A 13,233-nucleotide genomic window follows, 5' to 3' on the forward strand; every position below is an offset into this window, starting at 1 on the left:
TACTAACTTATAAACTAACCTCAAACATAAAACAATATCTTTACAACTTATAATTTTGCAATGTGCTTTTATTTTAAATGATAGGAACACAATAATTACATGTATTTTTGCAGGATCACTAAGTAATAATATTATATACAGCATTACAAAACGTGTTACATAGCAGAGAGCGTCCGTGGCCTAATGGGCAGACCTTCAGTTCGCACTCCTAGAGGGTGCAGGTTCGAACCCGGGTGGAGGCGTGTACCTATGAGATAATTTCTGATCTCAAGTACATAATACGGACGCTCGTACGGTGAAGGAAAACATCGTGAGGAAACCCGCACATAGTTGGTCCCAGACGTATTGACTAGTTCCTTTCCTCTGGACTAGGCCGACTATGATGCGAGAATGCCGTATGCGCTTGGGCAACCATACGGACATTTAAAAATCTTGTCCCCGGCACTACATTATTTGAGGAGTGGTTACTTCGCTCTGAAAAATACTGTATAAATCATCCACAACGGATGTAAAGGCCTAGTTTTTACATAGCAGACAAGAACTTAGTTACATAGTATTTAAATGATTATTTTAAAGTATTTTTGAATGAAAACACTAAGACTGTGCCTAACATAATATTTTTAAGTTAAAACACAATGAAATAGTTGCACTTAATAGCAATAATATGTTGTATAAAAATATTTGCTTTTTAAACTTATAAGAATCTATAGTTTACAGTTAATCACATTGCTTTTGTTTTATAATTATTTTAGGTCTCTTATTGTCTTGGGCTGGAGCAGGTGGAGGAACATTGGAGGCGCTGTCAGGTTGTTGCTGGTAATTTTTTCCTTTTGGAATAGCTTGCAGTTCCTCTAGGGTTGTGATTTTATGACGTGTGCCATCTGGAGCAGATATGAAGATGATACCATTTCTGGTCCAGCAGTTAGAAACGCCAAATAAATTCCTTGCAGTAATAAAGGCTTCGTGCCTGCCTTTGTTAAGGAACTCGGACATAATTATTCCCGAGCCTTTTAATTGTGTTTTTGCAAACCAGATGGACTCTCTTGTTTGGATATCATGGAGTTTAAAGAGAATTGGTCTGGGCACACCATCCTTAATTTTTCCAATCCTGTGACTACGTTTGATGCATGAGGAGTCCAGAGCTCTGATGTTCAACTTTGAGGAGATATTTGCCAATACAACTGATGAAGAATCCTCCTTGCTGTCCTCTGGAATCCCATGAAGCAGGAGCATTTTCCTTCTACTTCGCATTTGCTCCTTTATGAAGTCTACTCAATAGTGCCACTTGGGATGGTAGCTTTTGCAGTGCACTCATAATAAAAGACCTGAAGCACTGGAATTCTATGGCTATGCGAGGTGCAGACTGCAGAGCTGGTGTCAGGTACTGTGGTCGTTACCTGGGCCAAATCTCTCTGGAAACCGTCCATGCTTGTTTTAAATGCTGTAGCCAAGTTGTCGATAGTATTTTGGAGATTTTCCATCTTGAAAATAGTAGGGGTTGAGTTTATTGTTGAAATTGTGGAAAAATTGTTAGGAGTTTAAAGTCGGCGGTATCAGGTATTTATGCAATCATTGTTAATATTTATATATGTCTTGATATTTTTATCACTATAATAATCACTTTTTATAGTAGTCAGTTTTATAGTAATTAGCACTTATTCAAAATGGCGCGTTGCGCGTTGTTTACAGTAGGCACTAGGCGTCCTTTTCACTTTCACTATAAGACACTGAAATTAATTCAGTGAATTTGTGCACTGTAATTTAGTAAAAAATTAAATAATTACTAATTGTAACACGATACTATGGTTCATAAGCTATTGTTTATATGTAAAATTATTTTAATTTCGGGAGCGCACGAAATGCGTGTTGCGCGTCCGTGGTAAGAATGTCCGTGGTAGTAGTTTACGTAGTTAATATTTTATTAGCAGTTGTGAAATTACAGATTAATATTTTGTTGCTTTTTTGCATGCTTTTAAGAATAGGTACTTGTGCATAGATCATTATTGTCATAATATTTATGATATTTACCGATTAGCTAAAAATCGAATCTTTATACTTTTTGTTATCTGTGCACGATGACATCATGCATTCCACTGTCAATTTAGGGCAACACTAAAAAAAAAGTTAAGGCCTGCCCCTCCATTATAGCGTAGCCAATTTTTGTTTTGAATTGAAATTAAATACAATTTAATTCTATTTATCGTTATTAAATAGTTTTATTTCAAAATAAAATAATAAATTTCATTTAAAATGACATGGGGTTTTGTTACTTGCGGGCCAAATGAGGCGCTTGTTGTATCAGGTAAGTTGCTCTTATTTATTTATTTAAAAACGCTGTTTTTGTAATAATATAGGTTTTCCCGTGATGTAATCTATTATTTTATTCTTGCTAAGCATTTTATTGTCTTTGCTTGATTTTGTTCTAAAAGATTTTTCACACAAGGCCTTGCGAATCTATATTTTTTGCACATTTAATGTTAGCAAGCCAAGCTGCTCATAAAATTGTTTTATCTTGATGATGTTTCAGTGATTGTAGAGGTTTTGCAGTTTTAAAAATAATGTTTTAATGTATCTAATGAGTATATTATAAAGACTTTGGTATTATTATTTTACAAACATACCTACTATAGTACTTACTTACCTACTACTGTAGAAGGCAATTATTTGGATCTTATAGTTTTCAATGAATTTAAAATCAACCTTGTGCTTATATGTAATGATGTGGTGACAATAGCTTATTAACTGTGATTTTTAGTTTTTAGTCATATTTAAATATCTTATACTTTTCCTGTGACTTATATGTGCTAGAAAAGTCTTGCAGGAGCAAAGACATGACACAATTCATATAGAGCAGCCTATGCCCTACATGCTTCTTTATAATGTAATCTGTGCCAAATTTCATCAAACTTGGTCAGCAGTCTCATCAGTATGGTCCAAATGTAAAAAAACATGTAACAAACAATGCTTTGTAAACAAAAGAAAACAAAAGAAAAGTTTAAGATTAATGCTTAGCGAAGTAGGACATGTAATACATAATATGTCTTACATAAAAAAAACAACTATTGCGTGTTTGTCTTTCTGCGTATTATTGTAAGTGTTTACTTACTCTCTTGTAATTTTTGAAATTGAGGGTTTTTCATTGCTCCATTCTGGTCTAGCGAAATTTTATTACAAAAACAAATAAATATAATACTCAAAATTTTAGTGCAATATCATATTGAAACTTGTACAAAATTAATATTTGTAAGAAATGGTGTATTATAAAGCAATTGTTAAAAATTTTCAGTATGTCAGGTACAGTACCTACTTTATTATTATTATTATTATTATGAGTCTAAACTGTCCCATTGCTGGGCAAAGGCCTACCTACTACCTATATGCCCGTATATTCTTTGTTCCATTTATAACAAACTAGCTGACCCGGCAAACATTGTTTTGCCATATATAAATGATTTCTAGTATCAAACTATTTTATTATGCCTGACCTAACAAATGTACATACGAAATCTCATTATAATCGGATGAGCCATTTTGGAGGAGTTCTCACATAAACATTGTGACAAGAATTTTATATTAGAAAATAAAATTTAAATGTCAAATTGCAATTTTGCTACACCATTGTTTTTAATGTTAATAACATGACAAAATACATTTGAAGACAAGCGTGGATGAATTGGGTAATTAACAATTTGAAAACTGACGATTTTTGTGTACCTGGAGGCTTTACAACTCAGAAAATTATTTGAAATCAAGAAGATCCAGATTCTATGTATAGCTTGATATATAAGCTAGATCAGGGATTCCCAATATGTGCGCTGCTTCGCCCTGGTGCGCCATGAGTCGATCTTTCCATGAGTTCCATCATTATCCAAAACCCGCAATATTGTAAAATAAAATTATAATACCTATTGCTTATGCAAAGCAGGCAGATGATATTTGTTTATTATCATTTACCTGCTTAACCCATCGATGTAAATCAGGTAGAGCGGGGCACCGTGACAGAATTTTGTGAGTTGTGACGTGTAACTGTGCCGCATGCAGACAAAGTTTGGGAACCCCTAAGCTAGACGAAGTAGATTACAAAGTTTGTTCAAATTATATGGGAAAAAATGACTGATTGCTATTATGTTGCAAAATATTAGTTGCCCACTTATTCCACTCATGTCTTCATTTGTAAATTAATTGCCAACTCATACATAATAAGTTTGATGTCTCATGGATACAATAATACTTCCAGGATGCTGCTACTCAAAGCCACTACTCGTGCCAGGAGGACGGGCATTTGTGTGGCCGGCAGTGCAGCGGGTTCAGAGAATATCGCTAAACACCATGACCTTGCAAGTGGAGTCACCCACTGTGTACACAAGTCAGGGTGTACCAATCTCTGTCACTGGAATAGCGCAGGTGATTTTTAAACATTATTCTTTTTTTACCACTTTGCATAGGGCCAGCCACATTTGCCAAAAAGGCTTTTAAAGTATTCACTTAACATACCAGCCACAGTGTAAGCACTGCATTCCACTAAGTAAAACATAGAAAGGCCCTTATTAATAAATTAGTATTTTAAAAGATAAAACCGACTTCAAAATTGTATGTGATTGAGAATTAAAATTCCCTATCTCTAAAACTACTAAACTGATTTTGATGTAATTAGCAGCATTCAATAAGTTGAACACATTTGTTCTGACGCTGATATAGACTAACATAATACAAGAAAACTGGGCAGTTCTGGAAATATTACATACATACACGTCGAATTGATAACCTCCTTTTTTTAAGTCGGTTAAAAATATTCACTCCACGCTTATGAATAATACATATTTTTGTCTGTCTAGTAAATTTCCCAACATAACAGTAAAAGATTGTCTTTGGATGAGCATATTATAGCCAGGTGTAAATATTTTTGGGTGTGTAATGTGTATGTAAGGTGTGTCCATTGGATTAACATAAAATATTGTAATTTGCCTTACTATATTTACTAGCATTATCTTTGCTTAACTGTCTATCTTATTGTAAATGTGCATTAAAAATTTTAGGTCAAAATACAAGGTCAGAATGCAGAAATGTTGTTGTCGGCCTGTGAACAGTTTCTGGGCAAGTCGGAGCAGGAGATACAGCACATAGCCCTTGTTACCCTTGAAGGTCATCAACGAGCAATAATGGGCTCTATGACTGTAGAAGAGATTTACAAAGACAGAAAAATCTTCTCCAAAAAGGTACAGCATTTTTCACTTTACCTGTTTTTGTTTTTATTATTGTGCCAATGTTTTATAACTATATTTACTAAGAATAAGTGATCTATTTTCAGGTATTTGAAGTTGCTTCAAGTGACTTGATCAATATGGGCATTACAGTTGTGTCATACACACTGAAAGACATAAGAGATGATGAGGTACGTAATCTTAAAGCTATATTTACATACTAGGTGCACAATAGACTACCAGTACTTCGACTGCTAAGATACAGAGGAAGAGAAGAAATGGCAGGTATTATTACACAATAATACCTGCCATTTCTTTCGGGTTTCGCCAGGATAAGTTAAGGGCTGGAGCGCTGGCTGATATAATTTATTTTTAAAATGAACATTTTGAAATTGAAATCTGACAGTTTTCTTTGCATGTGCCAAAATATAAACAACAACTAAATTTGTAGGTTACGACCCTAGCGACGACTTTTGTCATGATACGTCAAACTTAAAAATTTCAACCTCAGTTCTAATGGCCGTTCCCAATATTTGATCTATCTCTGGTTTTGCCCTACTAGAGATAGGAATAGCTCAGATTAGACATTAGAGACATATTTTATGTCAATTGTGAGCTATTCCTATCTCTAGTAGGGCAAAACCAGAGATAGAACAAAATATATTGGGAACGGCCGTAAGTCGGTATACTCTATAATTCTGTCTACTGTGCTAGGTGACTACGCCCGCAGCTCCGTTGCGCAAAAATTCTTTTATCTCGCGATCGCCGAACATATTTCCGGGATGAAAAGTAAATTTCAGCGAAATCGGTTTAGTGGTTTAGGCGTGAAGAGGCAATAGATAGACAGACACACATTCGCATTTATAATACTAGTATGGGTTCTGTTAAATGGTGCAAGTAGTCCTTAAGAATGCACCTGACCCTAACTTGACTACATACTTAAACATAGATCTCAAAATCTGTAAGGTCTAGAAAACAGATTTTTTTACACAAGTAACTTCAGTTCATGAAGATTAAATGCTCAAGACGAAAACACGATTACTGAAAACATTTTTTTTTTTTACAAAAAACCTTGTTTTAGATACATTTTTGCTTGGATCTTGGAAGTTTGCTGTCTTTTCTTTAATATTTTTTAATATCTAAAAAGGCATTGATAAAACCTAAATTTGCTCAAAATACTTTTTTCATAATCATTATAGCTCGTACGTAATACGTTTTTATTTCAATAGTTTCTTATCTCTATGCAGTGTACTTCATTGAAGAGCTCTCAAACAAGATCTCTGTGAGCTGCGTTATCATTTTCTTTTTAAAGTTTTCTTACATAATACTAACGTAAATTGAAAGTAGTAAAACAGAGTCAGAACATCTTGCAAATAATCGGCCAAGTGCGAGTCGGACTCGCAAACCAAGGGTTCCGTACCGTTATAGGGGAAAATTAGGCGAAAAATTGTGTCTTTGTATGGGAGCACCCCTTAATTTTTTATTTTAATATTATTCTTAAATATTGAAGTAGACATAATATAATTAAGGCCTTTGTGAAAACATCAAGTGCCCACCTGTTGCCATTATTGATATCGAGCAAAAAAGGCCAAAAAAATCCCGTTTGTTGTATTTTATTTTGATTTTAGTATTTGTTGTTATAGCGGCAACAGATATACACAATCTGTGAAAATTTCAGAACTCTAGCTATAGCCGTTCTTGAGATACAGCCTGGAGACAGACAAACAGGCAGACAGACGGACAGACAGACATCGAAGTCTCATGAACAGGGTCCCGTTTTCACCCTTTGGGTACGGCACCCTAAAAAACTTATTTTGTAAAACCCTTAGAAAATATAAACAAAGTATTAGCAAGTACTTACCTATGTTTATTGTTATAATGAACTTAAACTAGGTGCTAGCCGGGACTTCGCCGGCGTATAACACTGTATAGTAAAAGAAATGAACAATTTCCCCGTTTTTTCCGCATTTTCGAATGATTCTTCGCTTGGTCTTGGGCTTCGCATTAGTCGCAGCGTGATGTTATACCTAAGCCTAGCCTTCCTCGATACATTTATCGAGAAAGACTATGAATAATTTTATTTTATTTTAACCAGTATTTGCTGAAATTAGCACCAAACTCTTCAGCTTCATAATATAAGTGTACAATATATATAAGCACGTCTAAGAGTATATTTCATTTCAGGGTTACCTCAAAGCCCTCGGTATGGCTCGAACGGCAGAAGTGAAACGAGACGCGAGAATTGGAGAGGCTGAGGCACAAGCGGAGGCGCGGATCAAGGAGGCGATGGCAGAGGAACAGAGAATGGCAGCCAAGTTCCTCAACGACACCGAAATATCCAAAGCCCAACGGGACTTCGAATTGAAAAAGGCCGCTTACGATGTCGAGGTGCAAACGAAAAAGGTAAGTTTTTGTTTTAAAGGTCTTGATCACACCGACCGAGTCGAGCGAGACAGTGCTCTCTACTTGGTAGGTGTAATCAGGCCCCTAGTCAATTGAAAACATATTATATTATGGTTTCCATCCAGGGGTAAACGAATATTTCACAACACAATGTTGCAGGCAACATTCACAAATAATTATATCGTATACATTAACCAAAACAAAATATACTTCCATGTATTTAATAAACAGAAAGACAAAATATGAAGATGTATATGTAGATAAAGATAACTAACAATTTGAAAATTTTCGTTGGTAAATGGAGGTTTTAAGACCGGGAAAATTAATTTAAAATAAAAATAAAAGGATTTTATGTATAGCCAGATGATTAATTACAAGGTTTGTTCAAATTAAAGAGAAATAATCGGCCAAGTGCGAGTCAGACTCGCGCACGAAGGGTTCCGTACCATTATATATACCGTACAATATACCAGCCAAAATTGTGTTTTTTGTATAGGGCTCCTATACCAAAAACACAATTTTGGCCTAATTTTTTATTTTATTTTAATATTATAGTACACATATAACTAAGTACTTTGAGAAAATTCAAGTACCTACCTACCAAAAAAATCACGTTTGTTGTAAGGGAGCCCCCTTAAATATTAATTTTATTTTGTTTTTAGTATTTGTTGTTATAGCGGCAACAGATATATCTGTTGCCGCTATAACAACAAATACTAAAAACAAAATAAAATTATTATGTATACATAATCTATGAAAATTTCCACTCTCTAGCTATTACCGTTACAGCCTGGAGACAGACAGACAGACGGACAGACAACGAAGTCTTAGTAATAGGGTCCTGTTTTTACCCTTTGGGTACGGAACCCTAAAAATGAGTAAAAACCTTTATGTTATAAAATGATAGTTATCCAGTTCATTCAACTTCGTTCACTTACGTCTACAAATTAGGTCGTCCAAAACAATAAAAGTTAAATGGTATTACATCATCACTTGGGGCTCGTAGTCTCTGACCTTTTGTTTGAGTGGATTGCAGTCGCTCTAAAGTGTATTTAGAGCTAACTGCCAAAATACGTTTATATAAACTGGTTTCATCTCTAAATATTCTACATTTTAATAGTGTTACAGACACAAAACTCAAGTTTTTCCTTCGGTCACTGAAGACGTGAATGAAGTGAATAACTAATATTTTATAACATAAAAAAATTAAGAACTCCTTTTTTAGGGTTCCGTAGCCAAATGGCAAAAAATGGAACCCTTATAGATTCGTCATGTCTGTCTGTCTGTCCGTCCGTATGTCACAGCCACTTTTCTCCGAAACTATAAGAGCTATACTATTGAAACTTGGTGAGTAGATGTAGTCTGTGAACCGCATTAACATTTTGATACAAAAATGGAAAAATTATTAAAAATTTTACGGGTCCCCATCTAACGGCCGTTCCCAATATTCAATCTATCATTGGTTTGACATACGACCGATCGCAGCTAACATTGAATTGTCATAAAATATATATCTCTAATGTCTGATGAGAGCTATTCCTATCTATAGTAGGGCAAAACCAGAGATAGATCAAATATTGGGAACGGCCGTAAGTATAGTATATATATGTTACAACTTACAACTGAAACAAAAAAAAATCATCTGACCTATGCGTGTGGGGTGTCTATGGATAGGTCTTCAAAAATCATATTAAGGTTGCTAACATCATATGCTAATATCATTTTTTCTAATCTGAATAGTTTTCGAGAGAGGGAGACTCTTCCAAAGTGGTAAAATGTGTCCCCCCCCCCTCTAACTTCTACAGTAGGGGCTGCCGTGTCCGTTGGTAGAATGTAATATTATGTCATATTTGTTTATGAAATTATGCTTTCTCGTTTTTTAATTCGAAGAACGAGAGTTAAACAAGTAATTTTTACAAGATAACGCCGCCGTAACTCCGTTGCGTCAAAATTCATTTTTAACATTTAATATTATGTAGTATCGACTTACGTGGTTTCCCTCATAGGCATATATCCTTATTAATATAATAAATGCGGAAGTGTATGTCTGTCAGTTACTGCGTGAAGAATAACAGACAGACAAACACTAAACCACTGAACCGACTTAGATTAAATAGTATGATTACACTTTTGAAGACGGGAAAAGACGTAGGATACTGGAAAGGACACGATAAATGAATTTCGGGTCATCTAGCTACAAATATATTATCATTATAATAATTTCCAGGCCGAAGCCGAGATGGCGTACGAGTTGCAAGCGGCCAAAACGAAGCAGCGCATCAAGGAGGAACAGATGCAAATAGCCGTAGTGGAGCGGACACAGGAGATCAACGTACAGAAGTGGGAGGTGCAACGCAAAGAGAAGGAACTTGAAGCTACAGTACGCAGGTAAATACTCTGCTTAAATGTTACCAGGGATGAAAAACCTTTTCGTATCAACGTGCCCTTTTCTGAAGAAATATTTTTGAAGAAAGTCATAAACATGCTATAAATTTTTTTTTTGTAATTAAGTGCGTATTTAAAAATTTCACTAATTTGGTGCTCACTATGCAGAGGTGAATCTATAACCTTTATTGTCGAAAAATAATTTTGATACTAGTCTGTGCTCTGTAGCGTGCTTTATAACACGTGCCACTGGTGGCACGCGTGCCATTTTTTTTTAAATTCAGAATAAGTTTTTTTCAAACACTTTCCGAACGTTGATGCTATTGTTCGCTATGCATTGGTTCGCCATCCCTGTACTACTGTATTTTATTACTTACAAAACAATGCCACTCTATTTTTAGTGCAAAATCCGTGATAAATTACTTAATTAATGTTTGAGAACCACTGCATCATTGTACTGTAAAGTTCTTGACTATATTCATACCTTATGGATGGTCTGAGAACGTTATTATTGTCTTTTGAGACGAATATTATTTGAAATTTTGAAATTCTTGTATATATATATATATATATATATATATATATATATATATATATATATATATATATATATATATATATTTCCACCCCGGAGTTGATATTGCGTCCTACATGGCGGTTTTTACCGATGATATTGCGTCCGACTGACTTGTTGCATCCTGTATACGGACGCAAGATTGACCATCTCTCAAATTCAGCCAGAAGTAGTGTTAAGGTTAGTACAATGGCTGGGTGAAATATTGGCATGGACGTTGTTTTGTCACCGGAGTGCTTTTCGGCGTATTTCTTAGTTCCGCTATTTGGCGCGCGAATTTTGGAGGTCGCTACTGTGCGCCGTATATCGGTGGCGTATATTCGATACTTTGTTTACGTATAACACGCCGATAATGTGGATTCCTGTATATAATAAAGTTTTTATCAATTCTAATGTGTGATTTAATTACGTCCCACAAACCGACATCGTCCCAGAGGAGACGCGGGGGTGACAGAGGCGAGGGGGCGGAGTTCGCACGCGACATGCAAGGGCATGTTTTTGTTTATATTTTTTGCCGGCCAGCGCGGACGTAATGACGCTTGTGGTATAAATATTGTGTAGTGGGGCGAATATTTGAGAGAGACTAAATTCATGTCTTCAAAGTTGGGTTCACAACGCCTTCGTAAATTCGATGTAACATTACACATTTCAATGTCTAATTAACTTACAAAAATGCTGCTAAAACTATTTGAAAGTAGAGTTAATATTTCAAAAGTTATTATAAAAAAAAGTACCAAATTATGAAATTTTTGCGTGTCGTTTCGATACTGCCGCTTACAATTTATTATTTATAAAAAAAATGAGCTAGAAAGGATTAAAAATTTAATGTTAATTTGAAGATAAAGAAGAGAAGAATCCGATACCAACAAATAACACATCAACTTACATTAAATAACTAAAAATTATATTTTTAAAATGTTCATAAAATTCGCGTCATTGTCCTGCGCATTGTTTGTTTTGAATGCCTTGCCGATATACTCAACGTGACGGGTTGAAACCTATTTTGCGATAAAATCTGCTGGCTCACTTTATTTGATCGCAGTGCTTTGGTGTGGATAGATGTCTTCGTTTTATGCTCGCTCTCTCTCTTTGAAATACGTTCTACAAAAATTTCCAAATAAGACGTCATTTACATTTCTCGACTGTGCCAACATTTGTCTGTTTTTCACTACTTTTTTTATACCAAGTTATAAAGGCCCGCAACATTTATAAGTTCTTAATAATTTTCTTTATATCAATACTTAATTATAAACGAATTTAGTGAATTCCTCATTTTCCTGAACGTCTTTTTCCTGAATAGCCCTAAAAACATAATGACGATCATTCAGAATAATGATCAAATCTGTAACTGTATTTCAGGAAAACAGGAACAAATATATCGAATCGATGCAATGTCGATATTACAATTAGGTAGTTATTTGACACATTTTCGAAAAATAGTAGTAGAATAGTAAGAAAAGTAGTAAAAATGTTATCTACACTTCAATATTATAAAGCAGGAGAGGTTGTTTGTTTGTTTGAACGCGTTAATCTCAGGAACTACTAGTCCGATTTGAAAAATTCTTTCAGTGTTAGATAGCCCATTTATCGAGGAAGGCTATAAGCAAGATTTTATCACGCTAAGAATAATAGAAGCGAAGAAATAGAGGAAAATGTGGAAAAAACGGAGGGAAATTATTTGAAAGGGCTTATTTGAACGCGCTTATCTCAGGAACTACTGGTCCGATTTGAAAAATTCTTTCAGTGTTAGATTGTCGTGTCAATGGTTGTCGTGATTGATGTAGATCGTTTTTTTTAAAAGAAGTGATTTTAAAAACTATTTTAAAGACAAAATAAAATGGCCTTGGCCGTCGACCCATTTTGTAATACAAAAAAAATGTTTTAATTGTGGTGCAACGACCAAGAATAATATCAATATTATTACAAATAATTTGGTTCTACCTATGAAACGAAAGAACATAAAATCGCTTTATAAATCTTCATTTTTCTGGTGCAGCATATTTATTTACAAATAAATATGCAATTTACGATCATTATCCTGACGTCCAGTGTCCTGTTTGTTGTTGAACTGTTTATATACTTACCTGTCTAAAAGTATTTTGGATCGATTGTATTAATTACTATGTCCCTACCTACATACCTACGTATATGATTTTCTTTGATAAGTACTTACCTATTGTATATTTTAAACAAAAGCCCATCAGTGACTGAGTTTAGACTGCGAATTGGGTTGGGACTAATGTATTATTAAATATCTTTACTTACTAATATTGTAGAGACGAAATATTTAATCGTTTGCTTATTGCTATTTAACTTACGAGTTACGAAACTACTGAACCAATTTAAATAATTCTTTCGCTATTAGAAAGCCACGGTAATGAGAAAATAGCCCAAACAAGTGCATCGAAACTCAACGTCAAGTGGTTACCGGGTCATGGGCTAGGCTGTACACTGTACAGTGTTCTGAGATTTTTTTTAAATCTTGACTTTCTTCATTCATAAATCGACACCCTTGACAAGATTTATAGTAACTGTGATGGCATACTTATAATAATAATAATAATAATGTACTTTTATTCAGCTCGATAACATAAAAACCTTAATCTAGACAATTACAACATGCAAATTATTTTATTTTCAATGGTTTTTTATATTAGAATGTTAAGATCG

General features: G+C 34.6%; 1 protein-coding gene across 2 annotated transcripts in view; it reads left to right on the forward strand.

Moving 5' to 3' along the window:
- The first annotated feature begins 2,123 nt into the window (after nt 1-2,123).
- Nucleotides 2,124-13,233, forward strand: part of LOC121739320 (flotillin-1) — a 42,499-nt gene continuing 31,389 nt past the window's right edge. For both annotated transcript variants that reach the window (XM_042131711.1, XM_042131712.1), the window contains exons 1-6: nt 2,124-2,302; nt 4,238-4,404; nt 5,037-5,216; nt 5,309-5,392; nt 7,386-7,604; nt 9,832-9,992. In XM_042131711.1, the coding sequence (XP_041987645.1) occupies nt 2,251-2,302; nt 4,238-4,404; nt 5,037-5,216; nt 5,309-5,392; nt 7,386-7,604; nt 9,832-9,992 (863 nt within the window). In that variant the 5' untranslated portion in view covers nt 2,124-2,250. The remainder of the gene's footprint in view (nt 2,303-4,237; nt 4,405-5,036; nt 5,217-5,308; nt 5,393-7,385; nt 7,605-9,831; nt 9,993-13,233) is intronic.

This window comes from Aricia agestis, chromosome Z (assembly GCF_905147365.1).
Source record: "Aricia agestis chromosome Z, ilAriAges1.1, whole genome shotgun sequence".
Lineage (NCBI taxonomy): Eukaryota > Metazoa > Arthropoda > Insecta > Lepidoptera > Lycaenidae > Aricia > Aricia agestis.